Source organism: Chelon labrosus (genome assembly GCF_963514085.1).
Source record: "Chelon labrosus genome assembly, chromosome: 18".
Taxonomy (NCBI): Eukaryota; Metazoa; Chordata; class Actinopteri; order Mugiliformes; family Mugilidae; genus Chelon; species Chelon labrosus.
Genome location: NC_140351.1, coordinates 18,318,297 through 18,335,976, shown reverse-complemented (window position 1 = coordinate 18,335,976; position 17,680 = coordinate 18,318,297). Strand labels below are relative to the sequence as shown.

Genomic DNA, 17,680 nt, shown 5'->3' with positions numbered 1-17,680 from the left:
TATAATTTCAACAGGAACTGAGAGATGATGAAGAAGAGCAAATCCAAAACTTTTAATGACACTTTTAATGTTTCCAGATTTCATGGTACAGCCAACATCCTGGTCAAGTAAAATACAGTAGAGTGAAAAGTCACCTACAGAAAAGCTGCTGGTCAAGAAGTGATGGGATGGTAACAGCAGAGAGAGAGAGAGAGAGAGAGAAGACACTAAGGGACTGAGGATCTACGTACATGGCTAAATGACCATACTGTGGCATTTAGAAGTGCTGTAAACATTTTTGTATATATCTATGTAAAACAGAGGTTGTTTCAGTTCAAAAACTAGATAAGCTTTGAGAAAACAAAATTTTAAGAAGACTCCTAGGTGACTGCATAGTAAAAAAAAAAAAGAAGAATGTACACGTGTGTGCAAATCTTAGTCACACTAATACAAAAGGGCCAGTTAAACTCTTGTTTCCATCTCCTTTTACAAAAAGAGCATTGAAGAAAAGACAAAATGTTTTAATATTCAAAACGTATTAACTTTTCCTGATTCTACTCACAGTATAGCAGATAACTGTGACAGGGTAAACTGAATAATCTTGCACAGACAATTAAAACCTGTTCATTGTATTTTACTTTTTATTTATTTTTTTGCATAATTTGTCTTTGGAGTATGGAGGGGTAATGCTGGCAGAGGGAGAGACTTGGCTCATCTCTAGTTGAGAAACAGGTAAAAGGGAAATCTGTAACCTGGTTTACAGTGTTCTCTTGAAAGACCTGTGGTGACAGTTTGTTAAACCGCAAGTGCTCTTTTGACATCCTCCTCATTCCTCCTTTATTTGAGAAACGAATCAAGCTTTCTCTTGATATTGTCAAACGAGTCCACTCCCATGTAGTCTGCCTGACCTTGCTCCCATTTCTGCTTGCGTTCTTCTGAGGACATCGGGGATTGGAGTTCCTGAACTTGTGAAGAGCTGCTCTCGCTCTGAGCGAAAATAGAGAATAAAAGCAGGAAAGCAGACAATAAATGAGGGATGAAAGACGGCACACTACATGCGATTTACGGGTTATTGCCTTTTGAAAGCAAAAAAATCAAGGATTTTTTAATTAATGGCCAAACGCAAACTCACACAAAAGCTCTAATTATAGAGGAATAGTAGTAAAAGCATTAAACTCGGTGCCAACACACGGTTAAGCCGTAAAACCCAAATGGTCTTCTCCATACCTGTCCACTCTCAAAAGTGGTCACTATGTCACTGTTCTGGAACTTAAGGGATGAACAGGAAGACAGGAAAGAGGTATGACAATTACATTTACTTACAGTGAATACATAAATAGATTGTATAAAACTTGCTTTATTTCTTGTATTAGGACTTAAATCACCACAAACAACACATCATTTTATTTTATGTGTAGCTTGACCACGGTCCATAGTGGGATGCAAGTTTCCATTGGCTTGTGTACTTAAATTCTGTACTTTTTATACCTAAGCTAGGCTGTAGAGACTCAATTCTTACCAGAATACGAGTCAGGTAACACACCGTTTGGATTTAATTTTAAGTTTCAACTGATATAGAGGAAAAAATACCTCTGCATACAAGTGATTAGTCCAACAACCCAACTGTGTTTAGATGATGTGTATGATTACTTTGCCGTTACTCTGTCCATCACTCATAAAGCCCACCCAATCTATTTGATTGACCTACCAGATCTTTGCCTGGGTATAATCAATTTTAAATAATTTTTGTGGGTGGGAGTAAGTTCATTCTGGCATTCAGGCTGTCCATAAACTATCTCATTTCACTAGTTTAAATCTGTAGCTCTGCCTACATCCACTGGAACAGACTAACTTATTAAGTTATGTACAGTCTAAATACAATGCTAAGGTTTCAACTAAACAATTGAATTCAGTTTTCATTCACCTCCACACATCCGGACTGGAAAGGCTCGTCTCCGTACTGCTCCTGCATCATGGGCACCACAGAGCCGGAGTACAGGGTCCACCAGTCGAGCAGGAAGGTGGGATGTGTGGTGGACTCCTGCCCACTCCCTGAAATCTGTTTGGATTTGGGGTCGAAAGTATAACTCCATGGCTTGGTCTTCCCGAGGAAATGGACCACCTTAGCATTTCCACCATATCTGAAACAAGGAATATAGTAAACAGGGACAAACATTTTTATCGTAGTTGCTTCATTGTGGTTTGATTTAGTGAATTATGCCTTCTTTTTTTTTTTTTTAATATTTTTTTCCAACGCATTGTGACTTTAGCCCCACGAAAAAGAAAATATGAGAAAAAAAGCAAATTTTATCATTATAAAATGGTTTCACATGTTAAAAATACTGTTAATTATCTGTGTTAATGCTATTGATGATAGAAAATGATACTTGAAAATGAATGTGAACTAAACATTTGTACAGTTTCGCCTGATTACAATTTTAGACAACGTATAAACTAATATGAATGAAATGCATCTAAAAATGAGTTACCTTTTTGTGAAGTTTAAATCAGAAAATCTTTAAGGCTCTACAGCAATCCTAACAGACACTGATTGCTTTTTAGCACTGGCAAACTGCATGTGTACACAAATAAACCCAAATCTGGCCCTGTAGGATTTGTTTTGATGTGTTTGCCAGACCTCTAAACACTATTGCTGACAACTACCAACAACCAAAGACATGTTTATCACCCCGTCAGCCTGATTTGGATGCCAGGAAATACCGAAGCTAAGTGCATGTTGATGAGATTTGTTCCTATGAGGAAAAGCACAGAGGTGCAGTGGGGATGGGGGAGCTTAAGACGCCGTACACAATGACCAGTCCGGGAGGCAAACATAAAAGGACTTTAAATAAAGTGCTCTATTTTAGGGTTGGGTATCAGCTGCTGGGAGCTCAGGGTGGATATCCAACCCAGAGTTGAGGCTTGCTGGGGGATGTTCCAGTTGAGCTACTGGAATCTAACTGCTCATCACTAGTAACCCGATGTCACGTCACGATGCCACTACACGTTCATGTGATCAGGCGTCTCCTTACACCTTGGCTTTGCATCCAATACACAAGACTTGAGTCACACTGACAGACAGCTGTAGTATAAGACAACTGTCTTGAAGTAGTATGTCTTGTAGGGCTTTAAATACCAAAAAACTACAAATCGCACCTGTGATCTTTGAACATTTCGCAACTGCTGTGTGAGCGTAAGTGTCCTTATTAGACGGACACTTACTGCTTGAACGCTGGAAGGTAAGTGTAGATGGCTATGCTGCTGAGGTTGTAAATGAAGGGGAGGTGTTTGGATATGTCAGCTGTCGCCCAGTTGCTAAAGAAGCCATTCAAAACACCTTGGTCTCCTCCTGCAACAGACAAAATGAACATTTGGTTAATTCTGACCAGCATAGTCTACTTATCAAAAACAAGCTATGAAAATTTCAACCAAGTAAATCCAAAGTGAATCATCTCTAAAGAAATGGATGATCTTTACATGATTTAAACTGTATGCAGCATAGTTGCGTATGTATCTTTCCAGCTTGCCAAATAGCAACACAGTACCCACATAGCAAAACAGCTTTAGCATTAGCATTACTTTCACTGGTTAAATCAGCAATGAGGATGAAGAGTAAGCTTAGTTCAAAATTGAGATTTTATATGTTGCTCCATAACATGTGCTGTGGGAACCTGTTATGGTGACATAACAGCCTACTGAGCGTATGAAAAGCAGCTTTGAAAAATGGTTTGTCAGGTTTTGTGTATGAGTGAATTGCTTCAGTGAGAGTCAGTCAAATGATGGGCACATATGTGACAGCCACATTAATTAGCCTTCCTGCTCACACTACATTAGTCTGCTGAGATCGTGTTTAGCATGGGTTCAGACAAGCAGTTCCAAAAATGTTCCCACACATTCGGAATACATTATTAGATTTCCTTCTATTACTGATTGCTGTGGATATAAAGTCTGGTTTTGCCAAAAGCCGCGGGTGGTGGTTTGCTCCGCTGGGTCATACCATATCAAGTCATGCATGTGCACGTGTGTGTAGACTCCTAGTGATAACAGTAGCTGCCCAGAAAGTTAAAGAGACATGATGTTCAGAACTCTCAAGTCACATGGGCTTTTCTGTTGACAATCTAGTCTCCAGTGTTGGCTTAATATCAAACATCCATGTGTTGACCCTACAGCACTCTGAGGCATAAATTCAAATTCTGCTCAGCAACACCGGAAAGCCTTTCAACAGGCTGCAGCACAGAGATTGTTCACGGATGGCAATGCTAGTTTAATTTATCTACTTCTGCATTTATATTCCTATCAGTCAATGGCGCTAAACTTTTACACCTTTCATAAACATGATGGAGATGCACATCAAATGCAATGCCTGCTTAGACTTGTGGATGCACTGTGTAATTTGTTCAAGACAAAGGCCGGATATGCAACCTCAGTAATGTTCTGGTACAGACACGCATTACTTATTCTCTGACAGACAGCCTCTAATTGAATTCAACATTTTGTTAAATTCCTTTTTGGTGGCTTGCATTTTGTTCACCAGTGCTAAAAGCAGGGCTTGAGAAGCTGCCCCCTTCCAGCAGGGTTTCATTGGATGCAAAATTGGTATGCACCTCCTACGGCAGGATGAGTCATCAATCTTTTTAAATTGTTTTCCAGAAAGTTCTCTCTAAACACCATTAAGCATACCTACAAAATTATTTGTCGTTGTTGGGCCAGATATTGGCATATAGGTGACGTATAATACAAGACATAACATTCAAAAATACTTAAAAACATTCGATTTCATTTCATGGGAAAATGTGGTTTCTCTCATTGCATCAAAGAAGTTTGTATGTATATTTTTCAGAATAAAGCCCAGTCCACACTCATCGTCCATCGCTTTGTAGCTAACAGTTGGTCCCTACGAAACGTTTTAGGCTCTGGTTGCCGAGGTAACCCTTTCTTTATTTCCAACCCCAAAAACATAAAAATATTGCAGTGTATGGATGGACCTTGCCATCTCTGCTCTCTCTTGGAAAAGAAAATACCCTTGATGCTGCCATTGATTCATGCCTACTATTAGCATGGTGAACCAAAGTCAAGGACGCTGTAAACATTACGGAAACTCAGTGCTTGCGTCACATGCAAGTCAGCTGTGTCAGATTACTTGTCACCTCAGTTGCATCACCTCAAAGTTGAAAGCAGTTCAACCTGGTACCCACCAACTGTGTTGCCAAAATTATTTACAACTCAATTGTTGCCACATCCCATGTGTTGACCAGATGCCCCTAAAGGCATCAAATACCTCATTTAGATATTTAGATAGTTAGTGGTACTGAGAATCATGAACCGTTTCAAATGATACCTAGCCTTATTTTTGACCAGTCAACTATAAATAATACAAGTAGACATAAGTATTTAAAAATGGTTTGTCTCTCCCTGTGCTGCTGATGTAAATTAACATCGCCCTCTGGGTTAATGCACATTTTAGAGTTTGTACTTGAGTTGCCTCAGGTGCTATGAGAGGGTTGGACAACCAGTGTGACCCTCATTCAGTTTAGCTCATTTAGAACAGGGGCAGCACCTCTAATGATGGTGACTTACATAAATACAGAGTTAAAGACAGTTTGGGGTGCAGGGACATTTGATGTTGAGTAGGTCTGCTACCACATCTAAACTGATCCTTGTCAAAACCATTTCACTGAACTTCTCCTCTGTTACATCTTTAAATCTGCAGGTGACCAACCAGAACACTGAATCATGAAGCCAAGTAAAAACACGCCACAAGCTCATATACCACTGAAGCGGACTTTCTTCACCTACTATCTGTCAAGTAAGTCGCTGAATTGACACTGGCACAGGATGAGAAGCTGACCATCAATAGAACGTTCACATGGAGCTCCTAAAAAGCGCCGAACTGTAAAGTCTGTGGAACCGCAGACTGCTGCAATTTGAAATAACACACATAGCTGCTGTTTGTCCAAACCCACAACCTCCACTGGGGATTTCAAAACTTAATATGGAGCTGAGTATCTTCATTTTGAGGGGATGAGCAGAGCTCAGCAAGAATGTGCATCTATCTCTGCCAGTTTGTTTTGGCAGCAGACAAGACTGGAGCCACGGATGCAGAGACAGAGCCTTTGGGTTCAACTACTTGTGTTTTCTTTCCTCAGCAGTTTTTTAATATCAGCCATTATATATCATGTATTCCATGTAGCAGGGTGGAAATGAAATGCAAAAGGTCAAAGTAACTCATGCCTCAGTGCACATGAAAAGACAGACCATGGCTATAAATAAGCTTTGCCCACAAGAATGCCATCAGGCATACAGACGCCGGCATCACATTGAAATACTGGATGTAATAATACTAATAGAATTAGAACTAATACTAAACTAGTTTTAATTGTGTCTTTACTGGAAAAAATAAGATAATAATGTCTTTTGTATGTGTTTGTGATTGTGATATGTAAAACTCCTGCCAGCCGACCCTCGCGGCAGCCAGAATGAGTCGGCACTTGAAAGCATTGGCCCACATTAAGCAAACTAATTGGTTTTTCCATTGAACTCCCCCTGATGGAATCTCTTTCACAGTATCACAAGGGGGAAAGGCTTTAATGTTAAAAAGATTCAATGCCACTAATAAGGATCCGGGACTTCCGAGCCCAACCATAAACTGCATCCTGTTTTGTTTATTCCACAACTGTTTTCTTTGTTAATTGTCATTTTTGAGGTCATAGCACGCTGAGGAAACTATGATTTTAATCAGAGTCCGACCAACGTATTGGCAGAACTGACACATCATTTATATGCAGAAAGTAATTGCTAGTTTTTACTAGGCTTTTCAACTATATTTATTATGGCCGTCAACACTAAATGACCTAACTTTGGTAATGTTAATAGAGCGAAGAATCTTCATTTGCCAAGAAAGACAATGAGATGTGGTTGAAAACTAGAAAAAAGCTGGTCAGGGGATCTTGTGTTAAGTTTACTTTGTCACAGATAACCATCAGTATAACATATCACTACATTGGACGGTAAGTGACACGAAACTGCACTACAGACATGTAAGTGAAATAACATATTAGCATCCACTCCGTTTATGTGTACAACATATAACATTTTTTGCTGTTATTCTGAGAAAGACAATATTCCTACTAAACTGTTCACATGGCCAATGAAAATGAATATTGTACTAAAATTCCAGTTTAGACATAAAGTAGAAGGAATTTCTGAGTTTTGCTCCTCATTTGTTAGGCTTCCTCTTTAATTCCTTCCTCCTTTTGGAAAAGGTTGACACATATCCAAAACTTGTTTCATTCATAATTTAAAAGTAGGCGCGTTTTCACAAACGTGGGCATTGCTGTATCATGGGGTGCTATCTCTTTAGCTTGTTTCCCGCACACAAAGCTGACTGTAATACAAACCGTGTGTCACGAGCTGTGGCAAAAATCCCAACTGAGATGCATATTCCTTAATGCAATGTACACATTTCTAAAAACAAATTCACCTGAAACCCAACTGATATCAGGAATATCTAAATCTATATAAATTTGATTATATTTTGGGGGAGATATAATGGAGAGAAGATTTTGAATAAGACAATTTTGAATAAACTGAAGCAAGTCGCTGTCAGATGGGGCCAAATAGTCACCTGTTAATACATGTGACATACATCGAAATATGGGTTAATCACCGTACGGTATGTTTGAGTTTTCAAATCCTTAATTCTATTTTTAACTGTGTCAATATGCTGCATGGAAGCTGCTAGCTGAATGCTAGCTCAACATAGCATTGCATGAGAGGCCTTTGCTATGTAAGTAAGCATGTGAGGATCAGCTGAGGTGATGTAATTGTATATTTTAGCAGTGTAATAGCACAGCTTTGAATGAACTTTCTCTCATGGTTAAATATGAACTGGACAATGTTTTTTAAATGGCAATGTCAGATTCTAGTGCTAATATTTCAGCTGTTTTAATTTTAAATTTTTTTATTTGGGGGGGGAGGAAAGCAAACTTGTAGTAGTGCGGACCACATTGCCCTACAAGCATAGACCCATGATCATTTCAGCCACAGATTTGAGAAGAGCTGTTCACTAATCCTGACATGGAGCCAAGACTACAACCACACCTCAGTTTCAGTATGCTTCACAGAGAAGAGTTGCTGAATGTCAACCGGTGCTCTGTGCAAAAGAGGGCCTCTCAAATTTAACCACCACCCCAGAGAGCCCCTGAGAATAACTTCAGCAGAGCAAGAAAGTCTCTGACAGGACGGCCTTGTGTCTGGGAAACAGGTTTCATAAAGGCCGTATTTAGGGCAAAAAAAAAAACCTTAGTTTAACTTAATATTACTCAGATCAGGTCAAGGCCTTAATGTTTGAGGAAGACTGAAAAATAACTATTCTATTTATATTATATTCTTGGCAGTAAAAAGTGAAAAGTATATTTTGAGGGAGACATAAATGACACAGATAAATGTTTATCAAATAACGTACTAGGTTTAAAGGACAACTGTCAACCAGTATGTGCGTAAAAGGAAAAGATTGCCCCTTTTGTCTTTGGCTAGCTCAGAGTAAAGCAATGAAAATGGGTTAGAACAGCTAGTCTGCCTCTATCCAAACGTAAAACACCAAGCTGCATCCACACATCGCATTATTTGATTACAAAAGACATGGGTTATGTGACACGCTGGCATTGAGCTTCAGGATAAATGCATTTCTGAAAATAATGAACAAGTTTCAAAATGTACAGCTATAATTTACCATTTTTACATATTAGATTCAAGCCAAACATAGTGCTGAATAAATAGTATGACACACCCAATGGTGGGGAGGCAAGTTACAGATGTAAGTAAGGTTCTACGAATTCACCGCCTCTGGTGGTCAGGGAGAATAAAACTGAACCTTGGAAGCATTCGATAAAGGTTTTGGAGAGTTTTCGGAGGAGCGATTAGAGTCTAAGAAAGAAAGCAATCGGCGGCTAGGACAAACGGATTACTGTTGGCGTTGCGTTTCCTCTTTGGAGAGTGTTGGGAAGCTGTAAAACACAACGTTCAAGCCTCAAAATTAATCTTCTGCTGGATCGATGAACTATTCATTTCCGCAGAAAAACAGGCAGTGAAAATGGGGAAAGAAAATTGTGCTTACCGTCAAAGCTGCCGTGTTCTGTACAATACTGAAGCAGTTTGCCATACGTCTCCATAGAAGGGCAAAAAACAAAGACACCAGAGTTGAAGCAGTCAGGCCAACCAGGGTCGGGAGCAGCTGACAGTTCCTCTCTGTCAAACAACTCATCTATATTTGAAAGCACCTAGAAGGCAGACGCAAACAAGTACAGACAGAGAAACGTGTTGAACACGACAGTCATGGAGAGCATCCTGAAGTTGTTTTGTTAGATAATCTCACCAGAGTGTCTGCGTCCATGAAAACACATTTAGAGTAATGTGTAAGGGTCCAGCAGTGGAGTTTGGTGAAGGTGACGCCCAGGTCAGGCCTCTTCATCATGGCCAGGTGTGCCGTGTCGCCACTGTCCAGCACATCCACCACCTTCACCTCATCGTAAATCCTCTCGAGCACGGACCTGACGATTTACAATACTGTGAAATGAATTCCCATCAACCGCCCGGCTGGAAAACAAGAGCTGATGGGAATGCTGTGATTGTGAAATGTTGTGCTACTCGTTAATGGGTAAGGCCTCTTACCGACAAGGCTCTGACAGTTGTGGACCGATGAGGGCCACCAGCTTCTTGGATGTATTGTGGTTACGGAGAGACTTGCCCAAAACCATGGCACCCCGAGCATAGCTGTCATTGGTTGCTAACGTCACAAAGGCCTGATCTGTAAAGAGCAATATCATGTCACATTTGGCTAAACTCCTTATTATGGTACTGGAGAGGAAGGTACATATCTACTTAAATCTGTGCACACTATTATTTCATGACATATGTTCACAGTTAGGAGATTGCTTAATTTTCACAACCACAAACTCAATGAGTTTGATAAGACTGGTTTTCTTTATTTTGGGTTTAATATGTTGAATATTTTAATCAAATGTGATTTGTTGAATTCAAATTATTACTGTGACATGACAGCTGTGACTTTCATTCATTAGCCAGAGTCGGGAGGGGCCCTGTTGGTGTGGCCCCAGCGTGTCATGCACCGTTACTGGCTGCAGGTCGGACCGGTGTCTTTAGGTATAGAGCTGATTGTTGAGTCAGCGATGGAGTGTGTCAGTGAGAGAGATCATTATGAGTGGCTGTTCAGCAGAAATGGATGTGACGAAAAGTGTGCACACAGAAGGTTATTATCCTCTTCAAACCGTAGACAAACTGATCAGCATGATGCAGGACAGGCCAGCACTGACCAACTGTTGTAGCTCTCTCTAGTTTTGTAGCCTCCCAGCTAATAGTAGCTCTCCAGGTTTCCCCTTTAAATAATGCTTGTCTGGAAAGTTATTTCCTCTCATACAGTCACAGAACGTACACGCCACCTGGGCATTGGTTGTAGTCTTTGCTGTGTGTTCAAGTGCAAGTTTTTGGTCTAGACACATACGACGTGAGGCGATGTCACAGTCAAGGCTCATATAGAGTACTGCCGGACATAGACGCCGCAACCTAGGCACATAGCCAACGCTGGTGCAAGGCATTTATACTTGTGTACTTGTCAGTCTGGGTCGCTCTGTAAAAACAAACGCTAGTCGGCACTGTGTCTTTTCTGCCAGTCGGGTTAATATTTGTTTCTACTTTCAACTTCAATTTTGCTTAAAAATGAGCATCGTCATCTAACCTCAATGAAGGATTTCTTGCTTGGTTAGAGAGAAAAAAAAAAGCATCCAGTAAAAGATTTTATTTGCTGTGTGGCGCCTACTGTGTACCTCCACCTCAGGCTGCGGGGAGGAAAATGTGTCAGCTGCCTGCCAAGTCATGTCTCAGAACAATGACTTGCCTGTGAGGGAAATGATGAAATCAACATGGCAGTCGGGACGGTTGTGTGGCTGTAGCACAACATGAATCCCACTTGGATTGCATGTTGCCTCCCTGGTACCAAGCGCAAAGAAACAGTTGTTAATGGGCTCTGTGCTTCTGTAATTTTGGGCCAACCGGAGAACAATGGTTCCCATTGCCAGGGCTTGCCAGGAAAAGCTGTTCTGTCTCTGCCCAGTGGTCACACCTCCCTTCTCTCACGCCCCCTTTTCAATTGGTAGAAGTGGAGCTTTGGTACTGATGCATGTAGCCGAACATGAGACACGCGATTAATGAAGTCATGGAAACTATTAACCACAGTCCAGGGTTCAATTAATTGTCCAGATTGCGAACACCTTTCATTCTGACTGAGAGGGCATTTTCCAATAGGCTTATATGACAAATGACAGTTGAGTAATGGAAAATGAAGACATACTGTAGAAGTGGGGTTCTCAAGATAAGGTCTAGGGACCTAAAAATATTATTATTTCATTAATTAGAGTTTATTATCGTGATGCAACAATTTTGGGCATTTTTATTTTAGATTTCATGTTTAATAAGACAAACGTCTCTATATTTAATGCATCAAGCCTACTGCTGGTCATTTATGTAATAGTAGTTGGTGACTATGATGGTCAACAACAAAACATAAATGGAGACAGAATGTACAGTAGCAGCTGCCAGGTAAACACAGTAACACATACCATACATTGACCTATAATTAGTAAGCAACAATGACAACAAACTCTTATTTTGACAGTATTGGTCCCTGACATGTAACACCGCGAGATTTCATACTTTTAAAAACTTTCCATGTTCGCTACAATACAAACGACGGGTTGCTTTACACTTTTTAAAAAAATAAATAAATATTAAAATGGTACATACCTGCCATGACTAAGTCGAAGCTACTCTGTAGCCCGGACCTGTGGACAGCAGCTTAGCGCGGAGGAAAAAAAGGACCGACTAAATATACAGAGGTGGATTTATAGCACCATGACAGCAGCCAGACGCAGCGTCATGTGACGGACGCTCTCTCCGCACACACCCACCTGCTCACAACTTGAGCCCCAGCAGTTCAGGGGGTTCAGCTGTTCGCAGATTTACAAGAAAGCGTGTGGACAAAAGCCACATCTGATACTTTTGGAAGTACGTCGGAACATTGTGCACATTGGTGTAAAGTTGTCTCGTTATAACTGCACCGAAGAGAGAGAGAAATAAAGTGAGTTTGACGCAGTTTTACACTCTCGGGCCATCACTGTGCAGCTGGAATATTTAAAGCAGCTGGCACGTTGCTGACTCACCTGGTGTCGCCTTCACCGACGGTGACAATAAAGAGACTAAATGATGCTGGAATGAGGAGCTGGGTTCAAGAACGACGTGTTCCGTAGTGAACTGTTGGCATTTTGTCGCCCTCTTGTGGAAGGAAGATCTCACAGCAAGGCAGCGCCAAGACAAACAGTAGCTGTGCGGGTCAGTGGTCCTACTGTAGTACACAGCAGTGAATTATTTCTAGTGGTCTCAGTAGAGCTCTTGACTTAATGCTCAGATCAAGTAGCTTACTTTTAGAGACTGAATAAAGAGGACGGGGCTGTACTTTTCATATCTGAACCCTGAAATCAAAATGAGGATATGAGTGAGCTTCAAATGTATGGAAAATGATATTTGCACAAATATTCCCTTGATATTAAAAAAAAAGCGATCACCTAAGCTCACCTTTCAACACAGACGTGTGTGCCATCGCAGTTAAATTTCCTGCTGGTCTTTGGCTCCTTTATTTTCTGCACTCGGGCAGATGCTTGGCAGAGCGGACACGCTGCCAAGGAGTACTCTGTGGTTGTCACGTACTGTGCTGCCGGACTGAAATCCTTAAAGACTGGTACCCCCACCCGCCCGACCTCCGCTGCTGGAGCTGGGCCAGCTGAACCAAAGGGAAAACCAGGGTTCAAAGGGGGCTGATACAGTAAATTAGTGGAGCCCTTTGTCTCTTGAAGCATTGCATTGTTTAGAGTAAAACACTGCATTCTTTGCACGGTTGAATTTCACTGTCTCACTGAATCATTCTTATAATTTGAAATAAATGCAGCGGGCAGGTTTCCGGGCCTATCAGTGGTGGGCTGTAAAGCATTATTTTATTCACTGTACATCTCTGGTTTGTATATATTCACACAAATGACATAAAAAGAATACCAGATGTTATATTATCATATACACATAAAAAATTGATTCAGCGTGCTGGGATGGATCATTGATTTTATTGTTTGCACTCATCTTGACATTCTGTCAAGCACAGTGAGGAAACATGGCGGGTGGTGCCCGTATCCATGGATACGGGCAGGAGATGGCTGAGAGGTTGGAGGGGCTGGGGGCTGGTACAGAGGAGCCGAGTTGGCAGGGGTCCTGGCAGTTCCGCTTTTTAATAGAGGTTCTTCTGCACGTGGGCGGCGATGTACTTGACGGCCAGCATGGTCTCCTCGCATGTGGGCTGGATCTGAGACGTGGGCAGCAGGAAGCCGTAACGACCAGTGTCACGCAACTCGAAGGTGTAGGAATATTTCACTCCCAGGTCGTAGGCCCAATCGTCAGAGCCTCCAGCAGCGGGATCTGAGGGCAGATAAGGAGATGGGGATTATTCAAAGCGGGATATGCTGATGGCCTGGGACAGCCTGGATTTCAAAGGGCCAAAAAAAAACAACAACCCCGAGATAGCGGTGTGTGTTCCTGATTGCCTTTTGTTGTCTCCAGAGGACGTATCTCTCCAAAGAGATTTGTGCACCGTGAACATACCATTATGCATGATATTAGAGTGGAAAACAGTCTGTCTAGCTTTCACCAAATACACTATTTCCATCCTGAAACACCTGTACAGATGAAATATTGTCTGTACTTACAGATGGTTGCAGCTCCAGGTCCACTGGTGTAGCGGGTGTTGTACAGACTACGCAGAGCAGAAGCGGCTCCTTCAGCAACCGTCAGCTACAACACAGAGAAAACCAAAATGCGTTCAATGACGAATTAGCGTTACTGTAGCGTTATTTTTATGCAAATTAGAGAATCTCTCTCTGCTCCTGAAATCCTATTTGCAGTGGCGACCCTAGGTTCTAGGGGGCCCCAGGCAAAGATGGGCATGTGCTATCCCCTCAGTCCAAACCAGGAAGCTCATAGGGTTAATAGAAGGAGGTCACTAGTGTGTAGCACAGCAGGGCCACCGTAGTTTAAAGGGGGTTTGTGGTTGTCATTGCAAAATATGCCAAAAGGTAGCCAGCTCTTCCACAGGGCCCCGAACAACTGCTTGGTTCTCCTGTCCGGATGGGGCGCCCCTGCCTATTTGTCAGTTTAAAAGCAGTACGACAACATCCAGCATAAAAAAAACCTCCAATTATATAAACATGTTAAGATTTATTAATGGGAAACTTGAAAAAGTCTACCATATTTAAATGCAGCTGTTACTAAGATTTATAAATATACCCTTTGCACCACGTTGAACAAAACAAAAAAACATTTTTACTGATACTTCAAAAAAAAAAAAAAAAAAGGAGGGGGGGAGTGAAAGGCTCCAGTGAGTTGGGAGAGGAAATGAAACCCCCAGAGTAATGCACGAGCAGGAAATGATATTTCTGGACAGACAGATGAGTTATGACAGCTCCCCGGAGTTCTTTTGTTCTGTAAAGTGTCAAAAGAGGAGAGCCTAAATTACGAGCGAGTAATAAGAGAGGCAGAGACGTGTGATCTGCCTCGGTTAGTGTGAGAGCTGGAGCAGGGGTGTGAGTGTTAACTGCGCGGCTCTCGGACACCCCAGTGAGAGGTAAAAGAGCCATGAGAATGAGGCATGTGAGCGGGGAGTAAATGATTTGCAGCAGCTAAGTGTGGCCCTTAGATAAGAGTCACACAGTAATGGGACCGGTTTGATTTCTTGCTTAAGCTTTTTGAAACACCTTTAGAGATATTACAGAGATTCATGTCACGTGAAGCACTTTGTTTCTCTAATGAATGTAGTTCTTGTGTGTATGTATGTAGCGTCATTAGAATTTTTCCATCTCTCTCTTTAAATATAATATGATGTATGTTTATCTGTACAGAGATGTGGGAGGTGAGACTGGTGGAGGCGTGTGCGGTGAGTGACTGATGCTGACTGACCAGCTCGCTGTGGTCTGCGGCCAGGTCATAGGTGTAGGAGTAGGGGAAGAGCAGCAGCTGAGAGTAGGAGTGGATGGTGAGGTAGGCCTTGATGATGGACTTGTTCTGGCGGATGAAGTTGGCAACATTCTTGACCTCAATCTCAGACTCGGGAGTGGATCCACAGTAGGTCTCGCTGCAGGGGTTGCTGGAGGCTCCGAGAGCTGCGGTGACATTGCGGAAAATCATTAATGATGCAGTCCGTTAATTGTCATGGGGAGTTTTTAAAAAAATGCCTGAGAACATTAGAACGACTAATCTCCGCTTTGGCTCGAGGCCGGTAACAAAAAGCATCGGGAACTGTAAGTGTGGTGTTTGAACTCGCGCCGTGGGAGATTCAAGGAATTTAGGATGTGACTCATGCTCGGGAATAACAGTCAGGATACCTCAGCCTCTGCTTCTTTTATAATTTGTTACCTACAAGCCCCCCAGCTCTACACAAATGCAATATCAAACTGCTGCTAAGATAAAAACCAAGCATTCGTTGCACTTACTGCACCAGCCAGCGTTGAAGTTCCTGTTGGGATCGGTTCCGACGCAAGATCCAGAATTCTTGGAACGAGTTTTCCTCCACATCCTGTCCTAAAGTCCCCAAGTGGACCAAATGCACATGATAAATCAACAACGAAAAACACCGTAGCACCGTTTCCGTGTAGAAAGGCTTGAACTGAGCGTAACATACGGCCTTGTGGGTGTAGTCGTAGCCGTCCACGTTGAAGACGGGAAGCACAAAGACGTCCATCTCGTTGAGCAGGCTGGTCATCTGAGTATCGCTGCCGTAGGTGGCCACGGCCTAAAGGAGGTTGTGATAAAAATGAGTAAATGATGGAAGGCTCTCTATACAGTAAATGCTTGACATGCTCATCCATGCGTCTTTCTTACCTCCTTGACAAACCACTGGCAGAAAGCAGGGGAGATCCACTCTCTGGCATGGATACCACAGTCCAAGAAGATGGCAGGCTTAGAGCCGCTGGACTTCTTTCCGATCTGCAGTTAAAGGTAATCATGACACGTTTGCTACACGCAATGCTACACATGGGATTGATTCTTAATGTAAAGATAGCAGCATAAAATACCTTAAGGAGATTCATGGGGCGTCCCTCGTATGAGTTTCCAATCACCTGCTTGCTGACCAGGTCAGCGTTGGAGGCGGTCATGGAATCCACCCAGGTCTGGATCTAAAATCAAAACAAGGACAAATATGAGAAGAAAATATTACACAGGAACTGAATCATAACGAGAACTGAGACAATTTTTTTGAGTCTTACATCGGCCAAGGTGTTGTATTTGGTGTAGCTGTGGGCTCTGGGAGAGGGGCCGCTCTCATCAATGGCAGCCTGGACATCATCAATAAGAATCCTGAGGAGGGGTTCATTTAAAAGCGTCACAACATCACATAAAAAGACAGTACCTGTTGTGCAGCAATGAGGTGCTTTTACTCTGTTTATCTGACGACTCACTTGTGCTCCATGCCGCTCTGCTGCAGGAGGGTGTACATCATGTCAAGGTAGATGGCTGGCACGCGGATGTCCACATCGACGTTGGCGATCACCAGCTCAGGGCTCTCGGGGCTCCAGAAGTCAACCTGCAGATGGCACCAAAGTCAAAGACTTGAGCAGTAAAACACGCTGACATAAACTCTGAACGGCAGCATGTCTGAATCTCATTCGACAAACTTTGACATGATAGAGGCGTTCAAGCGCGTGCACATATACGATATATATGCAGAAGAATACAAGAAAGGAAAAAAAAAAAAGGGTAGCAGCAGGATAAGGTGTGGGTGAAAACAGGCAGGTACCTCGATGCTCTTAGCCAGGTCCTTAATGAAGGCCACATGTTCGCTGAGCACAGGCCTCAGACGGAAGACTTTCTGTCTATAAGAATAAAAAGGAGAAACCACAAATGCAACATCAATAAACACTGGGCTAGAAGCAATACTCTTCACCTGAGCCACAAATATCCAGAAAACTCAAGCTTTTCTGTTCTGTTTAGTTCCGTTAACTCGATTATGAACTATATTATTTTAGTTTTTAACAAGCTACATTCCTCCTTAGTATGTAAGACGTTAAGGAGGCCATTTTTTTAGGAGGCTTCCAAGCAGTCTACAGCCACTTCAGTAGTAATGTAGACTACTCCTGAAGCCGCTCTGGAGATACTTTGAAGGCTTAGACTAAAGTTACAAAACAGTTACGTAATATGTAATATGTAGACTATGACTAACACAGCTTATGTTAAAACGCAATGTCTTTTTAACTTGAAATTTACCCCTCAAAGCGAGTGACATCAGCCAGGGCAACAGCCACCAGTCCGAAAAACAGGAGGGTCTTCATGTTGGAAGTGGGGCTGACCTTACCTGCGCAGTGCATTTATAACCCCGCAGCTCCCCGCCCGTCCACCAATCCCAGTCGGTGATGCGATAACGTGTCACACATCCTCCCTAAAAGATTCTGTGTTATTTTTAGGCACTATGTGGAGGAACAGGGCCGATACGATGCACAGTCAATAATTAATAGATGCGTGGGCAAGCGTAAAGCCAAGGTCACTTGATTCCTAATAGCAACATAATCTCATGTTTTGGTGACATGTCTTCGTGACT

The 17,680-nt window shown here is 42.2% G+C and overlaps 2 protein-coding genes across 3 annotated transcripts; both read right to left on the bottom strand.

Moving 5' to 3' along the window:
• Nucleotides 1-37: 37 nt before the first annotated feature.
• gyg1b (glycogenin 1b) lies at nt 38-11,892 on the bottom strand. 2 transcript variants are annotated; one of them, XM_084566263.1, is made up of 7 exons: nt 11,797-11,892; nt 9,649-9,784; nt 9,353-9,527; nt 9,095-9,257; nt 3,202-3,328; nt 1,904-2,120; nt 38-966 (listed from the first exon to the last, which is right to left on the bottom strand). In XM_084566263.1, the coding sequence occupies exons 1-7, from the start codon at nt 11,801-11,803 to the stop codon at nt 817-819; spliced, it is 975 nt and encodes a 324-aa protein (XP_084422389.1). In that variant the 5' UTR covers nt 11,804-11,892; the 3' UTR covers nt 38-816. The 2 variants fall into 2 exon arrangements, with proteins under 2 accessions (XP_084422389.1, XP_084422388.1); XM_084566262.1 differs by lacking the exon at nt 11,797-11,892 and having other exon boundaries at nt 9,649-10,631.
• A 1,273-nt stretch (nt 11,893-13,165) lies between these two features.
• cpb1 (carboxypeptidase B1 (tissue)) lies at nt 13,166-17,450 on the bottom strand (the record flags this gene model as incomplete). Its single annotated transcript, XM_084565876.1, has 11 exons — nt 13,166-13,512; nt 13,800-13,884; nt 15,046-15,248; nt 15,579-15,666; nt 15,767-15,877; nt 15,967-16,071; nt 16,161-16,262; nt 16,353-16,443; nt 16,545-16,669; nt 16,883-16,958; nt 17,350-17,450. The coding sequence occupies 11 exons, from the start codon at nt 17,448-17,450 to the stop codon at nt 13,325-13,327; spliced, it is 1,275 nt and encodes a 424-aa protein (XP_084422002.1). The 3' UTR covers nt 13,166-13,324.
• Nucleotides 17,451-17,680: the final 230 nt, after the last annotated feature.

What these genes read in the sequence shown, in the direction of transcription:
- gyg1b (XM_084566262.1), bottom strand. Translation starts at nt 9,803, where the DNA reads ATGATATTGCTCTTTACAGATCAGGCCTTTGTGACGTTAGCAACCAAT. An exon ending in TCATGGACGCAGACACTCTG is followed by an intron (nt 9,258 to 9,352) that starts GTGAGATTATCT and finishes TCTGCCTTCTAG; the next exon opens with GTGCTTTCAAATATAGATGA. An exon ending in AGAACACGGCAGCTTTGACG is followed by an intron (nt 3,329 to 9,094) that starts GTAAGCACAATT and finishes TGTCTGTTGCAG; the next exon opens with GAGGAGACCAAGGTGTTTTG.